This window comes from Tilletiopsis washingtonensis, assembly GCF_003144115.1.
Source record: "Tilletiopsis washingtonensis strain MCA 4186 unplaced genomic scaffold FA09scaffold_17, whole genome shotgun sequence".
Classification (NCBI taxonomy): domain Eukaryota; kingdom Fungi; phylum Basidiomycota; class Exobasidiomycetes; order Entylomatales; genus Tilletiopsis; species Tilletiopsis washingtonensis.
The window spans coordinates 402,394-430,014 of NW_020312014.1; the positions used below are offsets into that span (position 1 = coordinate 402,394).

The 27,621-nt window shown below is 68.8% G+C and overlaps 6 protein-coding genes across 6 annotated transcripts; 3 read left to right on the plus strand and 3 right to left on the minus strand.

Annotated features, from left to right (window-relative positions):
- Positions 1-126: 126 nt before the first annotated feature.
- Positions 127-4,782, minus strand: FA09DRAFT_321131 (hypothetical protein). Its single transcript, XM_025741006.1, has 3 exons — positions 4,327-4,782; positions 3,344-4,271; positions 127-3,287 (listed from the first exon to the last, which is right to left on the minus strand). Exons 1-3 carry the CDS (start codon positions 4,717-4,719, stop codon positions 217-219), a joined length of 4,392 nt encoding a protein of 1,463 aa, XP_025596759.1. The 5' UTR covers positions 4,720-4,782; the 3' UTR covers positions 127-216.
- A 4,133-nt stretch (positions 4,783-8,915) lies between these two features.
- Positions 8,916-12,501, plus strand: FA09DRAFT_90427 (hypothetical protein). The gene is made up of 4 exons (XM_025745892.1): positions 8,916-9,841; positions 9,896-10,809; positions 10,867-11,741; positions 11,798-12,501. Exons 1-4 carry the CDS (start codon positions 9,107-9,109, stop codon positions 12,319-12,321), a joined length of 3,048 nt encoding a protein of 1,015 aa, XP_025596760.1. The 5' UTR covers positions 8,916-9,106; the 3' UTR covers positions 12,322-12,501.
- Positions 12,407-14,487, minus strand: FA09DRAFT_331348 (O-acetylhomoserine ami). Its single transcript, XM_025742986.1, has 11 exons — positions 14,428-14,487; positions 14,349-14,360; positions 14,238-14,292; positions 14,025-14,090; positions 13,822-13,966; positions 13,713-13,760; positions 13,524-13,652; positions 13,324-13,464; positions 13,219-13,270; positions 13,122-13,165; positions 12,407-13,066 (listed from the first exon to the last, which is right to left on the minus strand). The coding sequence occupies exons 1-11, from the start codon at positions 14,450-14,452 to the stop codon at positions 12,503-12,505; spliced, it is 1,281 nt and encodes a 426-aa protein (XP_025596761.1). The 5' UTR covers positions 14,453-14,487; the 3' UTR covers positions 12,407-12,502.
- A 363-nt stretch (positions 14,488-14,850) lies between these two features.
- On the minus strand, positions 14,851-17,540 carry FA09DRAFT_334952 (hypothetical protein; the record flags this gene model as incomplete). The annotated part of the gene is made up of 6 exons (XM_025743749.1): positions 14,851-15,630; positions 15,687-15,929; positions 15,999-16,442; positions 16,501-16,738; positions 16,805-17,043; positions 17,106-17,540. 6 exons carry the CDS (start codon positions 17,538-17,540, stop codon positions 14,851-14,853), a joined length of 2,379 nt encoding a protein of 792 aa, XP_025596762.1.
- A 682-nt stretch (positions 17,541-18,222) lies between these two features.
- On the plus strand, positions 18,223-20,239 carry FA09DRAFT_331349 (putative TIF2-translation initiation factor eIF4A). Its single transcript, XM_025742987.1, has 3 exons — positions 18,223-18,354; positions 18,548-18,685; positions 18,749-20,239. The coding sequence occupies exons 1-3, from the start codon at positions 18,347-18,349 to the stop codon at positions 19,812-19,814; spliced, it is 1,212 nt and encodes a 403-aa protein (XP_025596763.1). The 5' UTR covers positions 18,223-18,346; the 3' UTR covers positions 19,815-20,239.
- A 916-nt stretch (positions 20,240-21,155) lies between these two features.
- On the plus strand, positions 21,156-27,102 carry FA09DRAFT_331350 (ARM repeat-containing protein). Its single transcript, XM_025742988.1, has 6 exons — positions 21,156-21,552; positions 21,661-23,923; positions 23,972-24,072; positions 24,123-25,924; positions 25,974-26,238; positions 26,290-27,102. The coding sequence occupies exons 1-6, from the start codon at positions 21,531-21,533 to the stop codon at positions 27,000-27,002; spliced, it is 5,166 nt and encodes a 1,721-aa protein (XP_025596764.1). The 5' UTR covers positions 21,156-21,530; the 3' UTR covers positions 27,003-27,102.
- Positions 27,103-27,621: the final 519 nt, after the last annotated feature.

Below are 27,621 nucleotides of genomic sequence, written 5' to 3' on the forward strand. Positions count from 1 at the left end.
GCGCTCGACTGCTTCCGGCCGGCCCCGTCACTCTGCCTCTGCTGCTGCGCTCCTTTCGCCTCACTTTCTGTCTCTCTCAGGTGCAAATTATACCAAGCGCTGCTGACGCGGACGGCGACGTGGGTCATGATGGCACAACGCGTGTTCTCAGCGGAAGGTGCGGGTACAAATACAGAGGCGGGCATAGGGTATATGTTCGCTCGGGCCGCAGAAAGGTCACTGGGCCAACAGGGGAACGGTCGGGAGTCGCGCAAGGAGATCGGCGCTTTGGCGGCCCTCGCCGGCGGCCGCGTCCGAGCCGCGTGGGGCACGCCGGGCGCTGCGCACCGAGTCGGCGAGACGCTCGATGCGCGCCTGCAACTCGAGACGCTCGCGCTGCTGCGCCGCGAGCTGCGAGCGCGGCTGTGCGGCAAGGCGACGCCAGGTGCGCACTGGAGCTGCTGCCGATCCATCGGCGGGTGCTGGGGCAACGCGAGGGAGCGTGATGACGCGCGGCGAGGCGGCTAGGCGCAGCAATTCGGCGTACAGCGTCTTGCTCTCGCGCACCGCCGACACTGGTGCGCTGGACTCTGCGGCCCGGCGCGGTCGTGGCGTGCCGGCCTCGGCGTCGTCCTCGGCGTTTGATGGCTTGAGCGGTGCGCTCGGCAGCACGGGCAGTGCCTCGAGCTGCTGCAGCATGCCGGCGCTCTTGAGATAGCAGTTCTCAGCGCGGACCACCGACAGGACGTTGCGCGTGGCCTCGAGCTGCTCTGCGAGGTAGCCACTCTCGAACGATGCGGCAGAGGAGTAGCCTCGCTGCAGTCCTGCGGCGGCTGCAGCGTCCTCGTCGCCGCCGGCGCGCTCGCCGCTTTGGGCCTCGCCGGCCGTGCTCGCGGCCGACTTGGCGCTGGCCTGTGTCAGAGTGGCGTTCTTGCGCTCCGACGCCTCCAGGTCGGCCTGCAGGGACTCGTGCACTGCCTGGTACTCCTTGAGCCGCCGCTGTGTCTCGGAGAGCTCCTGCGTGAGGCGCGAGAGGTCGTCTGCCTGCTCCTTCGTGCGGTCAACCTGCTTCTGCAGCCGCTCGAGCTTGATGGCGCCCTCCTGCAGCTTCTGCTCTCGCGCGTTGATCTGCAGCAGGGCCTCGCGGAGCTCCTCCTTGAGCTTCGCGATCTGGCGCTCGGCGTCGACGTTGTGCGCAGCCTCGGCCTTGATGTCCTCGACGCGCAGCAGCCACGGCTGCGAGCCAAGGACCTTCTTGACGTTCTCCTGCTCCAGAGATGCGGCAAGGATCGGCGGGATGGCGGATGACAAGTGCGCAGAAGAAGACAGTGCCTTGTCCCAGATCTGGTCGTCGCTGCCCGGCTCCATGTCGCCGTCGCGGAGAGCGTCGGCGACGAAGCCGATGAATGTGCTCATCACGAAGGGCGCCTTGGTTGTGCGGACCTCCGAGGTGTAGGCAGCGACGGAGCGCGCCAGTGCCTTGGCGAAGACGACGAGAGCCGAGCCGATGCCGCCGAGCGGCGGCAAGCCCATGATCACCTCGATCCGCACGGCCTCCTCGTTGTCGTACAGGCTCGTCAGACGGCGCAGCAGCTTGCGCGTCGGCACCTTGGTAGAACGCGCGTTGTTGATCAGCTCTTGCAGTGGCGCAAAGACGTCGTCGTCGAGTGTCTTGCCACCGAGCTCCCACTCGGTCTCCTCCTCATTGTACAGCGCGGCGAGCGTCTGCTTGGTGAAGCCCAGCGCGGCGATCAGAGTGTCGAGGTCGAGGTCGATCAGCTGGGCCGCTCCGACCTCGCGCGCGGCCAGGTCCGCCTCGGTCTCGCCGCTGAGGTTGAGCGAGAAGTGCTCCACCTCCTTGACGAAGGCCGCGAACTCGCTGCCGCACTCGGCCTCCTTGAGGTCCTCGTGGCGCAGCGAGTAGATGAATTGGTCGATGCGGCGCTCGATGCGCTCGTACTCGCGGTAGCTGCGGCCGGCCTTGAGGAACGTCTGCACCGGCGCGAGCTTGAGCACGCCGACGATCTGGCGCGACACGGCCGTGAAGTGCGCCAGGCTGTTGCGCATCTGGCAGATGCCAATGAGGTGCTCCGGCACAACGCTGGCGAGCGCGCCGGCGATGTCGTAGTTGCCCTCCACAATCGTGCGGATCAACTCCGACTTGTGTGCCATGCGCTGGAAGAAGAGCAGGGCATTGACGGCGTCGGCATCGGCCTCGAAGTACGCCGCCGGCAGGTAGGCACGCGTCATGTCGAGGTGCGCAATGGCCTGCGAGGCCTCGAGGCGGCCCAGCTCGAGCTCGATCGTCTTGGCCTGCGACTTGAGCGCAGACGACTGCAGCTTCATGCTGAGGTTAAGCATGGCCTGGCTCTGGTTCGCCAGGCCGCCCGGGCCCTCCTCGCCGGGCGTGCCACCCTCCTCCTGCGCAGCGCGCTGCTGCGCCCGCACGGCGTCGATCTCGCTCTGTAGGCTGACGATGAGCTCGCGGAACTGCAGGCGCATGCGCTCGTTGTCGGCGATGTTGGCCTCGAGCAGCTCGTTGCGCGCGTGCAGCTCGCGCAGCTGAAAGTCCTTAAGGTCGACCTCCTCCTGCAGCTGGCGCTCAGTCTCGATGTGTGCCTCTTCCAGCTCGTTGGCGACCTCCTCGTGCGCCTCAGCGTCCTGCAGCGAGGCCTTCATCTTCTCGAGCTTTTCCGACAGCGTCAGGTTGCGATCGGTCAGCTGCACGAGCATCTCCTCGGTGCTCAGCGCATCGTCGAGCTGCTCCTTGAGGTCTTCGATGACTTCGTTGGCGCCCTCGAGACGCGACGAGACGGTCTCGAAGCGCTGCTGCAGGTCCTCGAGCAGGAAGAGCTCCTTCTCGAGCTCGGAGATGCGGCGCTTCTGCTCGCCCTCCGTCTCGCTCGTGAGGTCGCGCAGTCGCCAGAGGGCCTCCTTGAGGCGCTCGTTCTGCTTCTCCAGCTGAACGTAGCCCGGCGCACGTCCGACCTTCTCGCCGCTCTCGGAGGTGTCGCCAGCTGCAGCAGGGGCGGAACGCTCCTCTGGCACGCCCTCGGCCTCGAGCAGCGCTTTCTCGGCGGTCAGCACTTCGACGTCCATCGTGAGCTCCTCCACACGCTCGCGCTCAGCGTCGAGCTCTTCCTTGAGCGCTTCTGCGCGCTCCTCCGCCATCTCCTTGTCGAGAATGGACATCTCGACCTGGTCGGTGAACTCTTGCAGCTGGCGCTCCAGAGACTCGCGCTCCGACTCCCAGTCCTTCTCTGCCTGGTAGAGGTCCCTGACCTGGATCTGAAGCTCTTGTTGTTTCGCTGCAGAGCGGGCTTGTCAGTGAGACAGCGCGGAGCACATCAAGCGCCGTACTCACTGAGCATCTTGGCCTTCAGCGACGCAAGCTCCTCATTCTCCTGACGCACAGCTTCCATCTGGCGCAGTCGATCCCGGTCTTCGTCGCGCTGCTTCTCTAGCACACGCGCCGTCGCCTTGAGTTCGTCGACCTCGCGCTGAAGCGCGCCCACCTCTACGGCGCCTGCGGGTCGCTTGCCCGTGCTGGCAAGAGACATGTGGTCACGCTTGCCGATCCCGCTGGTGCTCGCGCTGAGAGCTGCGCGACGAGCCGACGGCGACAGCTCGTCGTCATGGTCCGAGAGGACAGCGCCGGGTGAAGCGTCGTCCAAGCTGGCGTCCATCAGACTCTCGGAGTCTTCGTCGCGGCTCTGCCGCCGCGCCGAGAGCGTCTTCTGCGTCTGCCTCGACGCAGTCGCTGCCGCAAGCCGTGCAGCCGGCGTCCTCGGTGCGATGGCCAGTGCTGATCCCGCGCGGCTCTGTGTACGGGCCACGGGCGTGCTGGCAGCAGGCACACCGGTGTGGGCACGCGACAGCGCCGGCCGAGCCGGAGAGGCAATCTCTGAGGCACCGCCAGGCGCCATCGACGGGCGAGTGCGCGGCACAGGACGCAGCGCGGCACGCGCAGTTGTCGCATCGACGCTTCTCGCCGAGGCCGCGGCAGTCCTGTCGGTGCCGGCTGCAGCTCGTGGAGCCGCGGCAGGCTGGGTGCCAGGTCTCAGCGCACGGGCCGTCGCAGCCGAGGGCGTCGAGGTGCGGCTCTGGCCAGAGTGGTACACTCCCGACGAGGACGAGGCAGCGGAAGAGGCCGCGCGCTTCAGCGGACTGACCGCGCCGCTTATCGTGGAGCCGGCGCGGGCGGCGCCCGGCTTGAGAGGCGATGTGACCCGAGGCGGCGCGAGCGACGAGCGCGGGCGGCTCGTCGTCGATGTGGCCGAGGACATGCGGGACTGCGCGCGCAGCCGCTCAGCAGCGGCATCAGAGACTCTCGGCTGCGACACTCACCACAGGTGCCGGTCGCTTCACTGGGCTGACAGGCGTGCGCACAGGCGCGGGCGGCGGCGGCATGAGCTCCTGCTCGTCCATCTGCGACTCCTCGTGCTCGCTGTACAGCTCCTCGAGCGCCTCGTCGTCGCTCTCTACGTGGCCGATGACGTGCACCTGGCTGGCGCGCACGAAGACGCCGTGGCCATCGGCGGCGTCAAAGTAGCGCTTGCCCTGCACGACGCCGTTGTTCTTGCCATTGGGCTCGTCGAGCTGCACGCCGACCCAAACGCCGGCGGCGAAGGCCGTCTGGCCCACGAAGAGCACCTCGCCGAGGCCGAGCTTGGCGATCTGGCAGCGGTCGTGCAGGCGCAGCACGGCGGGCTGCGCGCCCGTGGCGCGCGGCGTCGACATGCCGGGCAGGGCGGGGTTGCGCCGGGTGTGGAGTGCGCCTTGTGGAGAGGAGGTGTTGGTCTGCGGTGCGGTGCGGGCTGAGCCTCGCGACGCGCCAAGGGCGGCGGCGGCGTGGGAGCGCCAGCCGCGCAGCGAGCCGCACGTCGGCCGACGCGGCCGAATGGCCCGACCGCGCCCGACCACGCGCCAGCACGGACGAGGCCTCGAGCTCATCGCATCCTCCTGCTCATGTCCCTCTTCTCACTCGACTGCCTCGGCCGCCGGCGGGACGATCCGCTGCGCGCGCCTGCTGTGTACGCACGCGCATCTCGGACCGGGCCCAGCGCCCCCTCTGGGTGAGCGTGTGTCACATGGCCTGTCAGCAGCAGGACGGATGAGTAAGCAACGCACCCTTGGGTTGCGGCTCCGGACGCCGGCGACGGCGAGGTCCGCCCGGCGTCGGAGCGCGCATTCGCCCGCAAGTCTTAGCGAAGGACGAGCGGATGCACACGCAGCTGCATCCTGCAGCATCAGCCGCCAGCACGCCGCACAGCAGGCAGGCAGCCGACGGCCCGAGCCGACGGGAAGCACGCAGAGGGTGCAGCCGCTGTCCTCCAGCGAGGCCTCGCTTGGCGGAGCAAGTCAGGGCCGCCGAGGGCGCCAGCAGCCGCAGCGAGATCCGCACCCGTGCGGGCCTGCCGCGCGGCGCGGCCGCTGCTTCGTGCTTTAGACGGCGACCCGAGGTTTCGAGCGACCACCGCAGCCGCCAGGGTACGCTACGGCTGCGGTAGCGTGCAGCCGTCCGCAGCTCGGCGCCCCGGTCCTCTCCTGCGCGCGCGATGGGGGCGACGAGTTGAAAGACGGCTGCGGCATTTGCTAAGGCGCTACGAGAAGGCGGTGCGCGCTTGCGGAACCCCTTCCAAGGGCGCGGCCCTGCGCCAAGAGGCCGTGCCGGCCGGCCCACGCTTGCGGCCGCTGCCTAGCGCATGGAACACAGCATGCACAGCGACAGCCGCTCGCCCAGATCTCGACGGATCAAGACGCCCGTGGCGGCCGAACGGCAGAGGTCGTCCTGGGTCCTGCCCCCTGAGCGCCGAGCCGAGCGCGTCTCTGCCCCCCTGGCAGCACGCTCTCTGCGTGCCTGCGGTGGCCGAAGCTGCGCCGCTGCGATCCAGCATGCTTGGTGATGCCAGCGCGCTGCGCAGACTCCCGGCTGCCGCTGACGTCGAGCTCCTTCCGCCAGCGCGCCTCTGCATGGCTGCCGCGCTGCTGGCTGCGAAGATCCGGCGCCGACGCCGCAATACCGGCTGCTTCCGCCGCCTCGTCTTGCCTCGCTGGCACTTTGTGCGCCCACCGCGCCTTCATGCCGCCACGTTCTCTGCACCTCGAACCGCAGCGATGCGCAGGACCCTGCGGACGGCGCTGCGTGCCCTTGCTAAGCAAGCGGCAGCGCACGGAAGCGACGGCTAGCGCGCACAGAGCGCGCACCGATGCGAGCGATGCCCGCCCGCAGCCGCGTGGGATGACGTGCGGGCGGGCAGCCGGCAGCACGCGCACGTCACCGCCCGCTGCTGCTGCGCCTGCTGCGGCATGCGGTGACCGCCGCAGCACAGGCAGCCCACCAGCTGGTGCCGCACGCCGCACGGTGCGCTGCGGCGGTTGGGCCGGATCGCGCATGAATGCTGCGTGCTGCTGCGCTGCATGCTGCTGCTGCATGTGCAGCTCTTCTGCGCCGCTCGTCCCCCACAGCACCTGCGCGTGCCCCGTCGCAGGTCGCCGTGGCACTGCCGAAGGGGCTGCGTCGGCCCGTGAAGGCCTCCAACGCTTCCTCGCGCAGGAGCGCCGATGCTGGCGCTGCTGTTGCTGCGCTGCTGCTGCGCCCTGCGCCTGCGCCTGTGTCGCCTCAAGCGGTGCCTGCCTCCCACGGTCCACCTTCTGAGCCGAAGAACGCATGCACCTGCGCCTGCCACACCTGCCCTGCGCACGCCTGCAGGCGCCTCAAACTGTGGCTCGGGTAAGATGACGCAGCCGCACTCGCGGCTGCCGCTGCCGCGGCCCAGAGGCGATCGATTCCAATTTGACTCTGCTGCAGCGTCCGCGTGTACAGCACGCCGCACGCAGCGGGGTCTGCATCGGCTGCACGCCGGCCTCCAAGGCTGCGACGAAAACGCAGCACGGGCAGGCGTTGCGGCCGGCGATGGCGTGGCAGCAAGACGTGGCCTGCGCCGCACGCGCGAATGGCCGCGCTCGGCGCTCCCGCCGAGGACACCGGCGCCTGGCGTTCCTCGGCGCAGCAGAGTGCTGCGCAGCCAAGAGCCGGGTCGGCGCGGCGCCGGGGTGCGGCGGCAGCAGACGAGCGACGAACGCCGAGCACTGGCCGCGAATCAGAAGCAAGCGCCAATTCGACGGCCTCCATACGCGTCCCTGCCGAGCCTCTCGCGACTCGCGCGCGCTGCCGCTGCCGCACACTCCGCCGCACGGCGCCGCGAGGCGCTTGCGCCTATTCTCCGATCAAGGTCCGATGTCACAGCGAAGTCTAGCGCTGCGCAGAGCCCGTGGCCGGAAGGGCTGAGCCCGCCGCGCGTGGCATGCCCGCGGCAAGCGAGCAGCGCGCCTCGGCAGCGTCTCAGGAGGCAGCCACAGCGCCTCGAGGGGCGCGCTGCCGATGCAAAGGCGCTGCGGCGGCCGCGCATCGACGAGGAGCGATGCCCACTTCTTCGCACGGCGCCGCTGACAGGCATGCAGGAGGGGCATGCATGGCACGACGAGTGGCGGAGTGACGACGGCGGTGACGATGCGGCAGCGCAGCAGCAGCACAGCGGAGGCAGGCGGCAGCGATGGGCAGCCGCAGCCACGGCCTCGGGCGCTGCAGCCGGGAGCCGAGGACGGGGTGCGGCGCGCAGGAGAGGTGCGGCAGCGGAGCAGGCGGCAGCACCGCAGCGTGGCATCACCGCAGCCTGCAGCTGCAGCCGCCAGCCGAAGCAGCAGGGGCAGCCTCTGGCGCAGCGCCGGCCCTTCGCGCCGCGGCGTGGTCGCCGGCGCCGCTGCTGAGCTTGCTGCATGCTGCCCAGATGCAGGCGCCGACAGCAAGCGGCAGCAAGCCGTTCGCGGCCGCCGCCTCGCCGTGCACCTCCACGCGGGCTGCCGCTGCGCGCTGAAGTGATCGGCTGCTGCACCCGCCGCCGCTGCCTGCACCTGGCGCCGCCGTCGCCGCCCTTCGCTGCGTCGCCGTCGCGCATGCGGCACCGGCGAGCAGCCTGCGGCGTGCTGCACCTCTCGTCTGCGCGCTGCAGGCGACCGATGCACCTCCTGCACGCTGTGATTCATCGCAGCCGGGCGGAGTCGAATGTCCCTGCGCACGCACTCGCGGACTGCTGCCCGCTCGAGTCCGGGGTGCGGTGCCGAGAAGAAGAGTCGAGGGCTGCGTCTGCGTCCACCGCGCGGCAGCACACGCAGGTGGCAGCGGCAGCGCCGAGAGCGCCACATTGCCGGCCGCGAGCAGCCAGGCGGGCGCAGGAGCAGCAGCAGAGTCTCAAGGGCAGAGGGCGGATCGCGGCTCCGCAACATGCAGCGTCGAGGCTGATGCAAGAAGGACGGCGGCATCAGCGGAGGCTGCGACGCTGCTGCTGCCTCCTGGGGGCCGGCGTCGCGCTTGCCACCTGCAGCAGCCGCAGGAGGCGTCGAGTGAGATCGCTGCCGGCCGGCGCTGCTCCACTTGCCGCACTCGTCCGCGCGCCCGCCCAGGGCCGCCCGCCGCTGCTGCTGCCTGCGGCTGCTGCTCGCTGCTGCGTTGTTCACACCGCCCGCCGCCCGGCTCGCTCTTCCTCTCCTACCACCCACTCCTCCGCACGCCGCTCCTCGCGCCCGACTCGCCCCTCCAGCACGCCCAGCACCGCCGGCGCCGACCTCGTGAGCGCGCCTTCTCGTCTCCACGCGCCGCTGCTGCCGCCCCGAGCTCCCGCTGCATTGGCCCGCTGCACGGCCGTCCGCGCGCCCTAGCCGCACCTCGGGGCCCACTAGACTAGCCGGCGAGGAGACACCGTGCCCAGCGTGCCTGGAGCGCTCTTCCAGCGTCGCAGTCTTCCGATCCACGCGCACGGCTGCGTGCTGCGCCGCGCTGAACCCTGCCTCTGCGCTCCCTGCGCCCGCTCGCGCGACCGCCGCCGCGGCGCCGTCGCTCTTCTTCCCACGGGCAGCGCCTCTCCACCTTGCCGTCCGGCCTCGACTCGGCGCCGGCTGCGTCCGTCGACCAGCACACCACGCATCCGAACGCTCCTGCTCTCTAGGCCCTCGTTGAGCACGCTTCAACGGACACCCTTCGTGCGCGCCCGTCTCGTGCCGCTGCTCGTGCCCAAGTAGCTCCTGCAGACGTTCTTCGGAGCGCATCCGAGGTACCGTCCACGCAACCATGTCCGGCCCTCAGCATGTGCTGAACTACCGCGGTGCCCATGACCAAGGTTTTGCGCACCCCGTGCAGCAGCAGCAGCATCACCAGGTGCTGCCTCCCATGCAGCAGGGCTCGCACCACTTTGCCGCATCGCACGCCGGCAGCGGCCACGGCTTCGGCCACGGCTCCGCCTCGTGGGGCCATGCCTCCGACTACGCCCCCTCGCAGGGCAGCGGCGCAGCCTCGCTGCCCGGCAACCAGTCGACGGACAACATCGCCGGCGTCAGCTCGTATGGCAGCGAGTTCGCGGCGCCCAGCAGCGGCCACAACGACATCTACAGCCGGCAAGGCCTCGCCGGCTACCCACAAGAGCCGGCGCCGTTCTCCAGCACCGCCTTTGAGCCTGTCGCAGCTGCGCCCTACCCGATGCACTCTTCCTCGACCAACGGCGGCCCGACGCACAAGTTTGAGCCTGGCCTGTCCTTTGCAGACCCCTCGACTGCGCGTGCATCCATTTTGAACGGCGCTCCGCCGCTGTCAAATTCGGTCTCGCACCTCGGGCCAGTGCGCAGCGGCAGTCTCAATGGCGCTCCGCGACCGAAGCCGCCGAAGAAGCCGCCGCTTGGTCGCACAGACATTTCCTCCGCTGCCGATCCCGAGCACGCCAAGGAGGTCCTGCGCACCCTGCGAGCGCGTCACCCCGACAGCTCGGAGCCCGCGCCGAGCTGCGATCGCTGCCGCCGGCGAAAGATTCGAGTAAGTGGCCGCCTGGCACTGTTCCTTCTGACCTTGGCTGACAGCTCTGCTCAGTGTGATCGTGAAAAGCCGACATGCGGCAACTGTGTGCAGAGTGGACGCGAGTGCACCACCGACGATGTGCTGCGCAAGCGTGGCCCGCCCAGCAAGAAGGAGCGCGAGCTCATGGAGGCAGCCGGCATCGTCTTCCACGGCGCACGGCCGAAGCAGAAGAAGGGCCCAAAGCCGGCAGCCAGATCTGCACCTGGCAGCAGCTCGGGCGTGCCCACTGGCGCACGTGGCGGCCTTGCGCCGAGCGGCTTTGCAGCGCCGGCGGGCGGCACTCAGGGAACGGCACCGGCGCGGGAGAGCTGGAACGACATTCTCGCCAACATGACGGAGCCGTCTCGCCCGCTGAGCCACGTCGCCACCTCATCTTGGCAGCAACAGCAGCAGCAACAGCACCAGCCGTCGCGTTCGCTGGACCTCGACGCCGGACAGCACGGCTACCCGCAGGCACCGTCGTCCTGGGACAACCACGCGCGCTCGCGCCCCGCCTCTCCCGGTCACGGCGACTCTGGACGCCGTCTCTTCCCACACGGCGCTGTGGGCATGCGCCCGCCGCAGACTGCCAGCAGCATGCGCTCTGCCAGCAGCGTGCACACATGGGACCCGAGCCGTCCCGACGACGCCTACGGCGGCCAGTCGCCCAGCGTCGACGCCTCGTCGGTAGACTGGGCGCACGCGCGGAACGCCAGCACCGCCAGCGGTCCCTTCCCCAGCAACGCCAGTGTGCTCTCGGCCGGCGTGCGCAGCTCCGTGCCTGCTCCTTTGCTGCCCGTTACCGGCACCTCCACGCCGCCGACGTGGTCGCGCGACGAGCAGCGCTGGCAGACTCAGACTTCGCCAGACATGGCGCAGTCGTGGACCTCCGGGCGCAACAGCATGACGAACACGTCCGGCCCTCTTTACGTCATCGATGCTGAAGGGTGAGTCTGCCGAGCTCGGTCTATCTTCGGCTCTCACTCACGGCCTCGCCTTTGCAGAGAGTTGCGTCAGCGCGACCCGGCACTGTACTACCGCAGCGTGAGCGACATCATGCGGCAGTGGCCCGACGGCCCCGCGCCCAGCATGGATCCCGACCCGCGAGTTGTGGCGCCAGGCCCCTCGGGCGTGTCGGTGTGGGCGAACGCGCAGGCAGAGACGCCACGCTCGCGCTGGCAGGTCGACCGCCTCATCTCGCACGAGCTCGCCACCGTGCTCCTGGAGGAGTACTTCTCGTACCAGAACCACATCCACCCCTTCCTCTACGAGCCGCGCGTGCGCAGCATCTTCTACGCGCTGCAAGAGCTCGCTGTCGAGCGCCTCGACGGCCGCGTCAGCGGCAACTCTAGTGCGCGCTCATGGAGCCCGCTGCAGCTCCGCCACCGTCAGGCTCTCATCCTCGGCATCCTGGCCATGACGTCCTGCACGTCCGACGGTCTGCCGCTGCAGGGCGGCGGCGCCGCGCTGGCGTGGGAGTACGGCCACGGCTGCTTCCACCTCGCGCGCGACTTGCTCTCGCCCACGTCCAGCATGGGCGGCTGGCCGAGTCTCGGCCACGATGCGCTCGGCGGCCAGGAGAACGCGCAGCTGGAGCGCATTCAGGGCCTCGCCCTCATGGGCATCTACCTGGCGAACGAGGCCTCGCGCGAGAACACGCGCGAGGTGCTGCGCATGGGCTGGGACCTCGGACGGTCCATCGACGCGCACCGCAGCCGCAGCTTCGCGGCATCGGACCCGCGCCGCTGCGACGACGTCGACCGCGAGATGCTGAAGCGCTCCATGTGGGCCTGCTTCATGATGCTGCAGATGGTGCGCCTTGCCGCTGCAGAGCAGCGCAAGGGCGTGTACCCTGCCGCCGAGGAGGTGTCGCAGCTGGGTGAGTCTTCACATGCCAGGGTCCTTCATTCTCTCGCTGACGTTCCGCTCGTACAGACGTGCCAATCCACCTGCACCCCTCGATCGAAAATGAGCCCGCGCTCGAGGCGTGGGTGTCGGAGCTGCGCGTGGACGTCATTCTCGCCAGCGTGCTCGACTCGCCGCTCGCCGCGCCGCCGATGACGACGGGCAAGGCGTTCGAGAACGAGCAGCAGGTGCACGACACGCATCTGCGCGAGTCGTGGGCGCGCGAGCTGCTCAGCCAGCTCGACAACTGGGCGGCGAGTGCCGTGTGCTACGACACGCGGCCCTTCACGCCGTCGCTGCCGCGCAGCTTCAACACGAAGAAGTCGCGCGCCAACCACCAGATCTGCCGCTCGCTCATCCGCAACGGCCTCGCCAACGTCGGCTCGCTCTTCAACGTCGGCGAGGACCCGCGCATCGACGGCACGAACCAGCACGAGCCCGACGACCCGCAGGACCGCGTCAGCGCCTGGATCAGCACCACGCCGTCCGTGGCGATTCGCGCCCTGTGCGGCGACAAGCGCACGGGCAGTCCCTGGGAGCAAGGCAGCGCCTAGCTGCTCGCACACTCCGCCTCCTCACATATTCTCCCAGCACCGCCCACCCTGCAACATCTTCCCGTCGAGCATCGCACCGCAGCAGCACCGCATAATACATCCCATTGCACCGCACACGTGTTCGCTGTCTGAGGCTACAGCTACCACACCGCGCAGGCTGGGTTCACGTTGAGACTTCGGCTTAGACAACCGTGTTGAAGGCCTGCTCGAGGTCGGCGATGATGTCGTCGATGAACTCGCAGCCGACGCTGAGGCGGATGAGGTCTTTTGTGACGCCGGCCGCGAGCTGCTCGTCGTCGGTGAGCTGCTGGTGCGTCGTCGCCGAGGGGCTGATGACGAGCGTCTTCATGTCGCCGACGTTGGCGAGGTGCGAGGCGAGCTTGAGCTGGTCGACGAACGCCGGGCCGGCCTTCTCGTCGCCCTTGACGCCGAAGGAGAGCACGGCGCCGAAGCCGTTCTTCAGGTACTTCTTCGCCAGCGCGTGCGACGGGTGGTTGGCCAGGCCCGGGTACGAGACCCACGAGACCTTGGGGTGCTTCTCGAGGTACTGCGCGACGGCGAGCGCGTTCTCGACGTGGCGCTGCACGCGCAGCGAGAGCGTCTCGATGCCCTGCAGCAGCAGGAACGAGCCGAAGGGGTTAATCGCCGGGCCGAGGTCGCGCAGCACCACGACGCGCGTGTAGATGGCGAACGTGATGGCCTTGAACGTCTCGTAGAACTTGAGGCCGTGGTAGCCCTCAGCCGGCTGGAGTGGGGGTGGTGTGAGGAGCAGTCAACACGGCAAGGCACGAGGCACGCACCTCGGTGAACTGCGGGAAGCGGCCGCTCTTCTCCCAGTCGAACTCTGCGCGCGCTGTCAGCCATGGCGCCCCTGTGAAAGTCCAGATTGGCACTCACTGCCGGAGTCGACGATCACACCGGCAATGGTGGTGCCGTGGCCGCCAATCCACTGCGCGCTGCATCAGCAGAGCTCAGAGTACGCTTGAGCGCGCGCTGACGCACCTTGGTGGCCGAGTGCACGACAATGTCCGCTCCGTGGTCAATCGGGCGCACGAGGTAGCCGCCGGCGCCGAACGTGTTGTCGACAATGACCGGGACGCCCTTGGCGTGGGCGACCTTGGCGATGGCCTCAAAGTCGGGCACCTGAAATGGCGGCGTGTTCAGCACGGAGCGCGCTGCAGCACGCGCACAGGCAGGCTCACGTTGTAGCCGGGGTTCGAGATCGACTCGAGGTACACGGCCTTGGTCTTGTCGTCGATGGCGGCGTCAATGGCCTCGGCGCTGAAGTCCTTGACCCACTTCGTGTTGATGCCGAGGCGCGGGAACATGACCTAGAGCGGGTCGCCGGAGTGAGCGAGGCTCGCTAAGCGCACGAGCGCGCTGCAGCGCACCTTGAGCTGGTTGTAGGTGCCGCCGTAGAGCTGCGTAGCCGAGACGATCTGTTGCGTGCTCGTGCGTCAGAACATGCAGTGCAGCGCATGCAGGCTCTGGTCGCCTCACGTTGTCGCCGGCAGCGCAGAGAGCCATGATGGCCATGGCCTGGGCGCTCTGGCCACTGGACGCAGCCACGGCAGCAGCACCGCCCTCGAGAGCAGCAATGCGCTTCTCGAACACATCAGTCGTCGGGTTCATGAGACGCGAGTAGCTGGCGCGGGCAGGCTGTCAGCGTGCATCTTGCAGCAGCACAGGAGCTCGGCACTCACATGTTGCCGAACGCGCGCAGGCCGAACAGGTCGGCGCCGTGCTGCGAGTTGTTGAACGTGAACGACCTGGAGTGTGGAGGGTCAGCCTGGATTTCTACAACATCTCCGCGCTCGCTATGCTTCGGCACTGCTCTCCAGCTGCGCTGCAGGCGCGAGGCCGCGGCATGCCGCTGCATCGCCTGCTAGCTGCTGAGACCGTGGGCCGGCACTCACGTGGTCGCAAAGATGGGCACGGCGCGAGCATTGGATCCCGGGTCGGGCTCCTGGCCTGTACGATGCGCTGTCAGCGCTGGGCCACAGACGAACATCGCTCGCGATGCTCACCGGCGTGGAGCTCTGTGGAGGAGAGCAGACGGAAACAGTCAGCAGGAGCAGCACATGCGGCCGCACGACGCATGCTCACGCAGCGTGTCGAAGTTGGAGGGCATGGTGAGGGTGTCTGGGGTTGCGCACGGAGGAGGACGTGGTGAGGAGCGAAGAGATGATCACCAGCTGCGGCCGGTCGGAGTGCGTGCGCCTGCCGGGGCAGCGAGGAGAACATCATCATCAGGCCGTGTGCGGGCACCTGGGCACTGTCGAGGCGGAGCGGAGGTGCGAGAGGGGCACGTCCCTGCAAGCACGCCGCCGTTTCACCCGCACTTCTTCCTAGCGCACGCGCCGCACACTCGCGGCGTGCCGTCCGGCGTGACTTGGTCCGTGCCCTCGCGCGGATGGCGTGATGTCACGTGCTGGCGCGCGCCATGGTGCAACGCTCCCACGCGCCCGCTCTCCCTCCTCCCGCACAGCACTCCTCAGGGGCCAAGGGCTATGCATTGAGACAGCCCGCCTAGCCGCGGTGCACGCCGCCAAACGACATGACGATCTGCTTCTGCTTCTTCTTGCCGCCGCCGCCGCCGCCGCCGGCACCCTCGGCAGCGCGCTGGTTCATGCCGGCGCGAGCCAAGGGCGACGCCTTCTCAATCTCGGGCGAGGCGTACAGCTCGTCGAGGCGCTCCACGGGCGGGCTCGGCGGACCGCCGGCCGTGCCCCACGGCGTCGAGGTGCCGCTGCCTGATGGCGTCGAGCCGGCCGAGCCGTTGGCGCGCGCCTTGCCCTTCGCCAGCACAGCCCGCTTGTGCGCCGCAAGCGCAGCGACGCTGGCATTCGTCGGCAGGTCCGGAAAGGCGCTGGCACTCGGCTTCGGCGGCGCCTTGCCAGAGCTGCTCGCTCCAGCAGCGCCTGCTACGCTGCGCCCTTGTACCGTGTATGGCCGCGGCGCCGAGCCGGTGCCGGGCGAGGTGACCGACGGCATCGACACGGGCGCGCCGGCCCACGGCGTGCGGTTGCCAGCTGCGCGAGCAAGGCTGCTGTTCGCCAGGCGCGCATGTACCGCCGAGCCGGGGATGGCCGCCGAGCCGCCTCCGCCAGGACGCAGCGTGGGGAACTCGCGCAGGGCTGGTGGTTTGCCGGCGCGGTGCCCTGAGGAAGCCGAGGCAGCGCGCTCGACGTTCGCCCAGATCTGGCCGTGCGCGGCTGAGCTCGCCTTGGCGCTGCGCACTTGCCCGCCGGCGATGCCCGCATATCGGCCATCGTGGGCCTGCGGGGTGAGTGAGGGGAACTGCGTGCGCTGCAGAGACATGCGGATCAGCAGCGACCCCGACAAAGCGACACTTTTGTGCTCACCTCGATGCGCAGCGAGTTCCATGCGCTCAGCAGCTCGCGCTTCTTGCCCTCGTCGTCGAGCAGGTCCACCAGGCCGTTCACAACCACAGTGCCATCGTCCACCTCGCCGATGATGTTGTGCAGCGAGTCGGCCAGGTCCCTGCCGGACATCTCGCCCGCCCTATACGTCTTGACGGCCGAGCGGAATGAGGCAAGGCGTGAGGCAGAGTCGTTGAGAATCGATGAGACGCGCGCGATGAACATCTGATGACGTCTGTGCGAGAGGCATGAGCAAGGCACGTCGCATTCGCTGAAGCAGAGCACTCACTCGACCATCGCCGGATCATTGCTCGTGCTCAGGCCCGTCACTGGATCCTCGCGCGGAGTCTGTGTCCCCGAGGGCGGTGCCGAGCCATTCGCGCCGGTCAGGTTGCCGCCGAACGCAGCGCGCCGCGACGGTCCCGAGCCCGGCACTTGCGCTCGTCCTGCCACGTTCGAGGGCCCGTCTGGCACCACGGCGCCACCTCGTCCGCCGCGACGCGCCCGACCACCACGGCTGCTCGAGCCACCGGCAGCGCCGGCAGCGGGCGTGGCATCGTCGTACGTGAAGTTGGCCTCGACGCGCGTCAAGTCTCTCCGCTCGCGCTGTGTGAGCTCGTTGCCGTGCTCCTGCACGCGGTGCGAGTTGAAGTCCATCTCGCTGTCAAAGACGATGAACTTCTTCTCCATGCACTCCTGCGCGGGGCAGAGGTAGTGGCTGTCGCGGAAGTGCTTCTCCTGCGGCGCACATTCCCGATCAGCACAGCAGCTAGCGCATCCCTCGTGTGCCACTCACAAGCATGTTGTAGTCCTTGTAGTAGCGCCAGCGCTCCTCCTCGCCGCCCTTGGCCTTGCACAGATGGCACTGCTCGTGCCGGTCGCGCATGTGGATGAAGAGCTCGTCCTCGGAGTAGAAGTGCTCACGGCAGAAGTCGCAGTGCCCGTGCTCCTCGGCGATGTGCGCGTTCAGCGATGCGTGCGTGTGCAGTGTGTGCTCGTGCGAGAAGATCTTCTTGTTGCGGATGCACAGGTCGCTGATCGCCAGCGTCAGCGTCTACCGCCGCAGAGCATATGGACTGCACCGCTCTGAGGCCACTCACCACATCATCTTCTGGTGCTCGCGCCGCACATGACCCTTCAAGTCTGACCAGCCTGCGCTCGCGACCTCGCAGCTCTCCTCCGGACAGTTGAAGCGCAGCAGGATGAGCGTCTCCTCCATCGCCGCCTGCGTCTCGAAGCGGATTGCGAGCTTCGCATCGCTGTATGGCAGCTCGGAGGGCTCGAAGGTCTCAAAGTCCCGGTCCGGCGAGGAGGTGAAGATGAGACGCTCGATCGGCGACTGCGAGGCGCACGGAGGTGAGCCTGGCGGGCATCGCGAGACGTGCTCAGACGCGCACACACCTTGCAGAACGTGCACTCCTTCTTCTTGTACAGCGCGCGCAGCCGGATGGCGCAGATGTGGCACGTCCGGTGGTTGCACGCGGCGATGCTGTACAGCTTGATCGGCTCGGCGCAGATGAAGCACAGGTCCGCCTCGTCGGCGTCGGTCTTGCCTGCCGCGTCGGCAGCCGCAGCGGCCGCGGCGGCAGCTGCACCCACCGCTGCACGATCTGTTGTCACGTCTGCGTGGCGCTCCGGTGCGACCCGGACAGAGCCGCGGCCGCGAGAGCCGCGAGGGCCCCTGGGCGCGCCGGACGAGGACTCGCCGTTGCCCGTCAGGGCGCCGCCGAAGGCCGCCTGGCGTGCGCTCGAGCCGCCAGCACCGCCGCCGCGGCCGCCTCGCCCGCCTGCGCCGCCGCGGCCGCCGTGTGCGCCTCTGCCTCGGGGTGCGCTCATAGAGAGGGGCTAGGAATGGGGGGCTGTAGTGGGGTGACCAACACGCTGGCCGAGTGGAGGCTGCAGCTGCTCCATGCGCGCGCCACGGGCCGTCATGTCAGGTGCGAGTGTCGAGCGACACCGCGCGCGCGTGCGACTCCGGCACACGCTGTGCGCGTCGTGCTGCCTCTCGAGCATGGCTGCTCGCACGGCTGCTGCCCTTCAGCGGCGAGCATGTCCCACGATGACCTCGAGCCACGCAGCACAAACGGTCAGAAGGCGCAGGCGATGGGGCTCCACCCATCACCATGCTGGAGGGAGAGCGAGCGGCTCACCGGCTGAGTACACTTCGCGCTTACGTGCCTGTCGCCGACTTCAACTTCCGCGGCCAGCTTTGAAGCGGCGGTTTCAACCTGCAGGCCGCCTAATAGCGCCGTTGACGCGCGGAGCGGCGCGAAGAAACTCTTGTCGCGGCTCGGCTGCCGCCGTCTGCGTGCCTGGCCGAGATCGGAGCCGCCGCTGCTCTTGTGCCCGGCCGGCCGCGCGCTTTTTTCGCGCCCGGCTGCCACGCTGCGCTGATCGATGGGCGCTGATGCTGCCGTGCCGTGCGCTGCGACGAGCGAGGCGGGCGGCGGCGGGCGCTGCGCTGCTCGACGGCGAGACGAGGCGCTTCCTTCCTTCTCGCCTCTCCCTGCACCCCACCAAGCACACACGGAAGCTTCAGCCGAGCTTCCTCACCCCCGCCACCGCACCCACCACCACTCTCATCTTTCAAGGCGTCGGCTTAGTGCGACTCCTTGATCGACCACTTGCACCCTACCGCAATCATGTCCAAGTGAGCATGCCGGGCCGGATGCACGGGTGGCGCAGCAGGGCGCGGCACGAGAGGGCAGGGTGCAGCAGCGGGCAGGGAACAGCAGCTCGCAGAAGGGCTGCCACTGCGAGGCGTGTGCTGCGGATGGGTCGGGCAGCTCATGCGGCGTCGCCGACGATGCCCTTTGGACCCGCCACTGACAGCCATCCGCCAGGCCCGAGGAGACGACGCAGCCTGATGGCGGTCTTAACATCAACGAGAGCGAGATCGAGTCCAACTGGGACACGGTCACCGACAACTTCGATGACATGGAGCTCAAGCCCGAGCTGCTGAGAGGCATCTACGCCTACGGGTGAGTGCGGCGCGTGGGCGTGCCAGGTGCGAGCCACGGCGCTGACGCCGCGTCCACCCCCAGCTTCGAGCGCCCCTCGGCCATTCAGGCGCGCGCCGTCGTGCCCGTGATCAAGGGCCACGACGTCATTGCCCAGGCCCAGTCGGGTACCGGCAAGACGGCGACGTACTCGATTGCCATCCTGCAGCGCATCGACCCGTCGATCAAGAACGTGCAGGCCCTCATCCTGGCGCCGACGCGTGAGCTGGCGCAGCAGATCCAGAAGGTCGTCATCGCCCTCGGCGACTACATGAACATCTACTGCCACGCCTGCATCGGCGGCACCAACGTGCGCGAGGACATGGGCAAGCTCAACGAGGGCTGCCAGGTCGTCGTCGGCACGCCCGGCCGTGTGTACGATATGATCAACCGCCGCGCCTTCAAGACGGACCACCTCAAGATGTTCTGCCTCGACGAGGCCGACGAGATGCTGTCGCGCGGCTTCAAGGACCAGATGTACGAGATCTTCCAGCTGCTGCCGCAGGACACGCAGGTCAACCTGCTCTCGGCCACGATGCCCACCGACGTGCTCGAGGTGACGAAGAAGTTCATGCGCGACCCCGTGCGCATCCTCGTCAAGCGCGACGAGCTCACGCTCGAGGGCATCAAGCAGTTCTACATTGCCGTCGACAAGGAGGAGTGGAAGCTCGACACGCTCTGCGACCTGTACGAGACGGTCACCATCACGCAGGCCGTCATCTTCTGCAACACGCGCCGCAAGGTCGACTGGCTCACCGACAAGCTGCACGCGCGCGAGTTCACCGTGTCGGCCATGCACGGCGACATGGAGCAGGGCCAGCGCGAGGTCATCATGCGCGAGTTCCGCTCGGGCTCGTCGCGCGTTCTCATCACCACGGACCTGCTCGCCCGTGGCATCGACGTGCAGCAGGTGTCGCTCGTCATCAACTACGACCTGCCCTCGAACCGCGAGAACTACATCCACCGCATCGGCCGTGGCGGTCGTTTCGGACGCAAGGGTGTGGCCATCAACTTCGTCACCTCCGACGACATCCGCATGCTGCGCGACATTGAGCAGTTCTACTCGACCGTCGTCGAGGAGATGCCCCACGATGTCGCCGACCTCATCTAAGCGGCGCGTGCGCGCCCCGCTTGTCGGCGCCGCTGCCCTCCGCTGCACCGGCGCCTGCTGTTCCCGTCACCTATTCCCATCTCGTCCCTTCACCCGCCGCACCAGCACGCTCTAGCGGCCGTCTTGCAACTCTTCGTCTCTCGACATGACATCGTCACTCCGTCGCCACCAGCGGCGCATCCTGCGCGCGCCTCCGCCACCTCAGCCTGACCCGCCGCGCTGCACGTATGCTCTCCTTGCCCGCAAGGCGCCATGCACACGTTTCTCACTCGCCCCACCATGCTCTGCGTGCACGCCACGGCGGCTGCCTCGACGCCATCATCCACACCGACGAAGGAGCGCTGCAGATCGCCTCTGCAGTGACGCTGCTGCCTTTCTCCCGTGCCACCCTCCCACCCTCTACCTTCTCCACCCCGGGCTCCGCTCCTGTTGTATATAGAACACTGCCTCCCTGCGGCCTCGCACCTGGGGGAAGCAGCCAAAATCCAAGCCGGCCGCCGCCATCGCGCGCGCGTCCCTATGCCAGACGTCGGGTGCCAGATGTGACAGAGCAGCTCAAGGCGGCCGCTGCAGAGCAATGGCCCAGACGAACCGCACGGCTGCGTATGCTCCAGGTTCGCCAGGCCTGATGCTATGCGATGGTTGATGCTCGCAGACGAGGATGGCAGCTGAGCAGGAGATCGCCGAAGGAAGCTCGAGGGCGCGTCTCACGGAAATCATGCCCGCACCTGCGCCGGCGCTGCGGCCTGCAACCGCCGCAGCAGCAGCACGAGCAGCAGCCACAGGCGGAGCGCGTTGGGCCGCGCGAAAAAAAGAAGACGCGGCCGGCGTGCACCCTGCGCCGCCCTCAGCTCTCTGCGGCTCCGAGGGACGGCGAGGTACACGAGATCTGGCAACAAGAGGCCGGGAAGGCCCTCAAGCGCATAGCCGTGGACCTGAGCAAGCCGAGGCGGGCCGTCTGCGGTGCCATCTGTTCTTTGTGCTCGCTGCTAAACGAGAGGAGAGCGCCGGGCCGACCCGGCACATCTCTCGCGTCGCGCATCTCGCTCGCCCTCGCGGCCGGCCCTCGTGAGCGCGCACAGCTCGCAACAGCACTGCGCGGCGACTCTCCGGGCCGCGGGAGCATGATGGTGAGACGTACGTCACTGCATTCCTTGTGTCTGCTGAGTGAGATGGCGAGCATCCGCGGCAGGAGCCCAAGAAGGCGCTCGGGTGCGGTGCGGTGCAGGCCGGGCGAGCGCCGCATGCGCCGCGTGACCTTGGGCAGCACCGCAGGCGCGGGAGCAGCAGCGAACGGCACATCACGGCGCGCGGCCGCTCGCTTCCACGCCGAGGCCTCTGCTCTCTCGTCTGCTCCACCTGCTCCGTTCTCTCTCCACCCGCGCTCGCTCTCGAGCCTGCGCCCAGCCACAGCACCTCTGCGTCCTGGCTCTGCTGTGCTGCGCGAGCTCGGCGCCGTCGTCTCCTCTTCTGCGCATCGCGCGCCGTCAGCGCGTGCCTAGGCGCCTCAGTCTCCCGGCTGCCGTGCCGCACAGCTCTGCCTTGCGGCAGACAGCAGTAGCACCCGGCGCAGCCGCAGCTCGAGCAGCACTGCTCTGCTGCTCTACGGCCTACCAAGCGCTGCGTCTGCACTGCCTCTGCAGCGTCTCTCGCGCCTCTCTCTAGCCCTCTGCGCTGCGCGGTGGAGGAGCGGTATCGCGCCTTGCTTGGAGCAGCATGCCGGACACCAACAGCACTGGTGAGTCTCGAGCTTTCGCTGGCGGCAGGGCGTCACTTGTCATGGAAGGTCGGCTGCCCGCTAGCGCAACCGCAGAGCCCACTGACTGATGCGCCGCACGCGTCACAGAGGCTGCGGAGTCCTCCGATGTCTCGTCGGCTCCACAGCGAGACGATGCCGCTCCCGGCAGCAGCCCTAGCCCGGCAAGTGCATGGCCGTCGCTGAGCGGCGGCGGCGGCAGCAGCGACAAGCCGAAGCACTCGCACCAGCGCTCGCGCTCCGTCAACCTGAGCCCCGTCATGGCCCACTCTGGCTTCCCGCAGGGCCTCGGTGCGGGATGGGAGGGCCCGCGCGCCGGTGCTGGGACGTTCCCGAGCATGGGCGGCGCCATGGCGCCCAGCGCAGCGGCATCTGAGCGTGCCGGGCCCTCGGCGCCCAACGCCGCACACCGTCTCTCGACGCCGCTCTTTCCGCCGCAGGCCCGCTCTGCGCTCGCGCGCAAGTCGCCAGACGTGTTGCCGGTGCCGGATGAGGGCGCTGGAGCCGAGATGCGGCGGTCTCGCTCGTCGTCGAGCAATGGCTCGGACAGCGGAGCGTATGCGTCCGATGAGCAGCGTGCCGCAGGGCGGCAGAGCGAGCGCGGCCTGCGCCTGTCCGGCGCCGCGGGCTCGGCCAGCATTCGTGCTGCCTCGCCTGCGCGCGCATTCGGCGTGCCCGTCTCGCCGCGATTGCAGGCCTTTGGCACGAGCTCGCCTGTCGCTGCGGCCCGGCGACGCTCCATCGATCCCGGCACCCGCTCGCCGATCATCCGGCCAGCGTCGCCGCGCGCGATTCCCGTGAACCCAGATCCGAATCATCCCTTCGACTCGGTCTGGCCCGCAGAGTCGTCTCCGTCCTCGTCCAGCTCCGCCTCGCCGTCGACGTCGCCGCACAACCTCGACGGCATCTCAATACCAAGTCCCCACCGCTTCGGCGCGGGCGTAGATCCGCTGCAGAATGGCAGCAGCTCGATGACAAGGCAGCTGTCGCACTCGCCGCGCGAGGTGCGCCACTCCTTCTCGTCGCCCGTGCTGCGCACGCGCACGCCACCGCCGCCTGTGGTCAACGGAGGCGGCACCCACGCGCGGCAGCGCAGCGGCTCGTCAAGAGGTCTCTCTTCGTCGCCCGTGCAGGGTCGGCGCATGTCGCGCGGAGCAGAGGACCCGCTGCTGGGCCTCGCGACGCCGCCCTCGCCGCCGCAGGCGATGAGCTTTGCGCGCACAGGGCACAAAAACGTGATGGAGGCGCTGGCCATGCACTCGCGCTCCAGCTCCAGCTCGAGTTCATCGAGCGGCGGCTCGGTGGAGGAGAGCCCGACGGCAAAGGCACTCAGTCCGCCGAGCGGGCCGCAGACGCAAGTCGATGCACAGAATGTGATCGCGGGCATCTCGATCGGCGAGCCGCTGCGGGCTGCGGACCTTGCGTCGAATCTGGAGCGGCGCAACAGCGGCGGCGAGACGCTCTCGTCGACATTAGAGGCAGCGCGCTCTGCGCTGAATGCCTCGCCGGCGCCGCTTGCTGCCACGATGCCGGCAGACTTCCTGAGCTCGTCGGGCATGGGCACGTACGCCCCGTTCCGCAGTCGCAGCCCAGTCGCGGTGCCATCGCCGTCACGGACGCCGCCGCCACACCTTGATCCTGGCATGGGCGAGAGCCCGCCGAAGGTGCGCTCCTTCATCGGCATGCCGCCGCGCTCGGGCTATGAGCTCAGCGATGATCCGGACGACGTTGGCTCTGAAGATGGCTCGAACGGCTCGCGCTCGGGCAGCATCAACGAGGACGACGACCGCGACACGGAAGAGCGTGACCGCGACGTGGACAGCGATGATGACGCGCGCGACGACGAGATGGGCGGCGAGCCGCATGCCGAGTCGAGCGAGTCCGCTGCAGACGAAAGTAGCGCTTCTCCCGCCGCCGGCTCAGCCGCGCGCCCGCATATGCCGAAGCGGCCGAGCCTGACGCGCTCGCCCGTCGTGCCGCCACTGCTGCTGCTAGAGAACAGCCTGCCTCCCGGCGCCGGCCCCGGACAGACGTCTGAGCGCGGCTGGCCGCTGACGAGCCAGCGCGACAGCATGCTGGGCTTCTACGGCGGCGGCGACGGCAACGAGCCGACCGACTGGCGCAGCATGGGCTCGGAGCAGATGGACTGGCTCTCGCCCGACCGCGACAATGCGCCGCCAGGCGGGCGGGCAGGCGGCGAGATTCCGGGCGGCGTGGACTCGGTCGATCCCGCGCTGCTAGATGGTCAGCAGGCGCAGAGCGACGTGCCGATGGAGGAGGAAGCGGCAGACGAGGGCCTGAGCACGCTGGAGCGCATGTTCCTGTTCGCCAAGAGCGAGATGACCTTCCATCGGTGAGTGTGCATGACGACGTGTGCGATGCCTCGCTAACATCTCCACAGCGTCCTCGTCGCGCGCTCGCTCGCCGACTGGATCTACGAGATCGACCTCAGCGACGCCGTCGAGTACGTCATTCCCCTGCTGAATGGCCTCGGCACGGACGGTGAGTGCGAGCGGTGCGGCGATGCCTAGTCTCGACTGACACGCTGCCAGAACTCGACGTCTGCGCTGCCTTCACGCCCGAGCTGCATCGGCTCATGTGGTACTTCTTTCGCAACTGCCCGCTCGACCTGCCGCCGGCGAGCGACGCTCCTGCACCGCCCGAGGAGGACGATGCGCAGGAGCACGCCACGCGGCCGGTGCTCTCCGTCGAGGTCTTCACGCCGCTGCTCTGCGCGCTGCTGCTCAACTCGAACAACAGCATCGCGAGCGCGGCGCAGATGGCCCTCGTGCAGTTCTTTGCGCGCATTCGCGGCGCCACGCTGAGCGATGCCGCGGGCGACCCGATCGAGGACGAGCGGCAGGCGGCCGAGTGGCAGTTCGACACGAGCCTCGTGCGTGACGCCTCCGGTCGTGAGGGCCAGCGCGTCGAGCTGCGGCCGTACGACTTTGGCAAGCGCGAGCGGGATGCCGTCGAGGCCGAGCTGTTGGAGAACGTCGCCTTCGCGATCGGCAAGCTACACACGGACACAGCCCGGCAGGCAGCGGCGCAAGCGGAAGACGCATCCTCGGCGCCGGCCACTGAGCAGCCGGAGCAGGACAGCTTGGCAGAGGACGCGCCGGAACGCGACGCCGACGTCGACATGTCCGAGCGCGAGGACTCGGACATGGAGATTGCCGACCCATCGTCGAGCACCTTCCACCCGAGCTCGCCCGTCACGAGCGCCTACGACAAGGCCGACGTCGACGAGGAGGCCGCCGTGGGCCGGATGGCCTCGGTCAGCCTGCTTGCGGCGCTCGCAGCTGAAGCGCTCGTCTCTGTCGAGCTCCTCGAGCAGCGCGTCGTGCCCGAGATCGTCCAGCTGCAGACGGACGCGGCGTTCTTCGTGCGCAAGGAGGTCGCCATTGCGATTGGCGCGCTGGCCAAGCACGTGCCGGCTGGCGTAGTGATGAGCTCGCTCATGCCGGCCTTCCACGCCTTTGTCGGCGACGACATCTGGCACGTCCGCCAGGCGATCTGCCTGTCGATCCCCGCGCTCTTCGCCCAAGTCGAGCGAGACGTCAAGCGGCAGTACCTCATCGACGCGCTGCGCACCTTTAGCGCCGACGTCTCGCGCAACGTGCGCTCGGCGGCGCTGGAGATCATCGGCGAGGCCATCTACCTCTTCCATGAGGACCCGGCGGGCGTGCCCGACGAGCTCGTGCGGCACTTCCTCGGCGAGCCGTTTGACGGCACGGGCGATGGCGGCGAGTCCGCTGGCGCACGCGCGTCTGACCCATTCAGCGGCTTTGACTCGGAGAACTGGCTCGACGAAATGACGTCGCGGCCGAGCCTCGGCTTCGACGCCGAGCGCCCGCTTGTCATGGCGTACAACTTCCCCGCCGTCGTGCTGACGCTGGGTGCCGACAATTGGCCGCGCCTGCGCGAGGCGCACCGCGGGCTGGTGCTGTCGTCGCAGTCGCCCAAGGTGCGCCGCAGTCTCGCCGCATCGCTGCACGAGGTCGCCAAGATCATTGGCCCGCAGCGCGCGCACGAGGACCTAGTCGAGCTGTTCGAGCACTCGATGTGGTCGGCGGACACGGACGCCGAGGTCAAGGGCGCGGCGATCGAGCACCTCGATGTGTTCCTCGGCTGCCTGCCGGCGGCCGACGCCGAGGGCCAGCTGCAGAAGCTGCACTCGTTCTGGTCGGCGCACTTTGAACGCGAGTGGCGCCTGCGCGAGCGCCTAGCGCAGCACATTCCTGCGCTGGCCGAGCGCTACCTGCTGGAGGACGAGTCGGGCAATCTTGTCACGCTGATGCAGCTCGCGCTCGCGGATCCGATCAGCGCCGTGCGGGATGCCGGTGTCGCCTCAGTGAGTAGGGTGTACTGCCTGGCATGACTAGCGCTGACGCTCTGCACAGGTCCCCGCGCTGTATCGCATCTTTAGCGCGCACGACCAAGAGGTCGCCGACGGCTTCCTCGGCATGCTCGCGGACATGGGCGCCGCCGAGGGCTACCGCTCGCGCGTTGCGTGTGTGCTCGCGATGCAGGCGCTCTTCGAGGCGCACGTCGAGCGCTCGTCGGTCGAGCTGTCGCTGATGGAGCGGCTCGTCGAGCTGGCGCAGGACCGCGTCATCGACGTGCGCATCTATCTCGCGCGAGCCGTCGCGCTGATGTGCCGGCTGGGTGAGTGCGGCGGCCCAGGCCTGCTCGGCGGCGCTGACTGTTGTGCTGCAGATGTGCTCTACGCCTCGCCGCACTCGCGCTCCACTGCGCTGCTCGGCATCCTCGCGCGCCTGCATCGCGATACATGTCCCGAGGTCCGTGACCCGATCCTCGCCGTCCTCGCACCCGAGGACGTCGAAGCGCTGCCCGCAGCGGACCCGGCGCCGACACTCGACGAGCGCCGCGAGCTGGTGCTTGGCCCGGCCGGCGGCGGCCCGCACAAGCCGGCGCGCTCGGAGGGCGAGCCGATGTTCGACATGGACGAGGCGGCGGCGGCACGCGCCATCCCCGATGTCAACATGCAGGACGCCGCGCGCGACCCGTCGCACGTCGACCCCGACGCGAGCATGTTTGAGGAGGAGGACGACGACGAGGAGCGCGAGGAGCAGCCGCACCACCTGCTCAACGTCGGCGGGCCCGACTCGCCCGAGCAGGCGCGCCGCCCGCTGCCGCCGAGCGACGAGGGCTGGCTGACGTCGCCCGAACGCGCCGCCGACGCGCCGGCGTCCAGCACGCCAGGCGCAGCCGACCCGTTCCTCTCGTACGTCGCCGGCCGCCGCAGCGACGGCACGCCGACGAAGCAGCCGCGCGAGGAAGGCCGCGAGGGCGGGCTGGACGCCGACGCCTCGCCCAGCCGCAGCGAGAGTGCCGAGCCGCGCGAGCGCAGCGCCGAGCCCGCGGACGGCCCGCGCGGCATGCTCTTCGGCGGCGAGGCGGACGCGTGACCCGCGCGTGCCTCTGTCCGCCATCTGATCCGCCGTGACGGGACCGCTGCGACGTGTATGTGTGTGTGCTTCCTCTCTCGCAATGCATTGCATAGTCAGCCGCTGCATGTTGGTGACCAGGGGGCAGCAAGAGAAGAGAGGCCCATGCTATGGGTGTGCGTCGCTGCTGCAGCCAGGTGCCCGCGTTGCCCGGCCAGGCCGCCGATTGTTCTCGCGCGTTTGTGCGCTCAGGGGCTACCGACGCGCCGCGAGCCTCCGATCACCGCGCCGGGGGCGGGGCATGTCATGCCGCCTGTGCCGCCTTGGTGCCCGTCTTCGGAGCCCAGCTGAGCGTGCATGGAAGGTCGGGTGCGAGCTGGATGTTGTCGATGCTCCGAGGCTGTGATGCGAGCCAAGCCAGGCTAGGGCGAGTTGTCTCCGCAAGCGCGAGAGAGATGAGGAAGCAGGGGCCTTGCCGCAGCATCAGCGTGAGCTGGGTGCTGCGACGTCACAGGGCAGGAACAAGCGTCTATTCGAGGCTTGATTCAGAGCTCAGTGAGGGAATTGAGTGAGGCGAACGACGGACTGCTCCTGATGAGCGGGAGCGGCTGTGCTGCTTCTACGCCCTCACTGAACCTGA

What these genes read in the sequence shown, in the direction of transcription:
- FA09DRAFT_331349 (XM_025742987.1), top strand. An exon ending in AGAGGCATCTACGCCTACGG is followed by an intron (nt 18,686 to 18,748) that starts GTGAGTGCGGCG and finishes GTCCACCCCCAG; the next exon opens with CTTCGAGCGCCCCTCGGCCA.
- FA09DRAFT_321131 (XM_025741006.1), bottom strand. Translation starts at nt 4,719, where the DNA reads ATGTCGACGCCGCGCGCCACGGGCGCGCAGCCCGCCGTGCTGCGCCTG. An exon ending in TGAAGCGACCGGCACCTGTG is followed by an intron (nt 4,272 to 4,326) that starts GTGAGTGTCGCA and finishes CTGCGCGCGCAG; the next exon opens with TCCCGCATGTCCTCGGCCAC. An exon ending in GCTGAAGGCCAAGATGCTCA is followed by an intron (nt 3,288 to 3,343) that starts GTGAGTACGGCG and finishes CCCGCTCTGCAG; the next exon opens with CGAAACAACAAGAGCTTCAG.
- FA09DRAFT_331348 (XM_025742986.1), bottom strand. Translation starts at nt 14,452, where the DNA reads ATGCCCTCCAACTTCGACACGCTGC. An exon ending in GCACCTACAACCAGCTCAAG is followed by an intron (nt 13,653 to 13,712) that starts GTGCGCTGCAGC and finishes GACCCGCTCTAG; the next exon opens with GTCATGTTCCCGCGCCTCGG. An exon ending in TCTCGAACCCCGGCTACAAC is followed by an intron (nt 13,465 to 13,523) that starts GTGAGCCTGCCT and finishes CCGCCATTTCAG; the next exon opens with GTGCCCGACTTTGAGGCCAT.
- FA09DRAFT_90427 (XM_025745892.1), top strand. Translation starts at nt 9,107, where the DNA reads ATGTCCGGCCCTCAGCATGTGCTGAACTACCGCGGTGCCCATGACCAA. An exon ending in GCCGCCGGCGAAAGATTCGA is followed by an intron (nt 9,842 to 9,895) that starts GTAAGTGGCCGC and finishes AGCTCTGCTCAG; the next exon opens with TGTGATCGTGAAAAGCCGAC. An exon ending in CGAGGAGGTGTCGCAGCTGG is followed by an intron (nt 11,742 to 11,797) that starts GTGAGTCTTCAC and finishes CCGCTCGTACAG; the next exon opens with ACGTGCCAATCCACCTGCAC.
- FA09DRAFT_331350 (XM_025742988.1), top strand. Translation starts at nt 21,531, where the DNA reads ATGCCGGACACCAACAGCACTG. An exon ending in GAATGGCCTCGGCACGGACG is followed by an intron (nt 24,073 to 24,122) that starts GTGAGTGCGAGC and finishes ACACGCTGCCAG; the next exon opens with AACTCGACGTCTGCGCTGCC. An exon ending in GGGATGCCGGTGTCGCCTCA is followed by an intron (nt 25,925 to 25,973) that starts GTGAGTAGGGTG and finishes CGCTCTGCACAG; the next exon opens with GTCCCCGCGCTGTATCGCAT.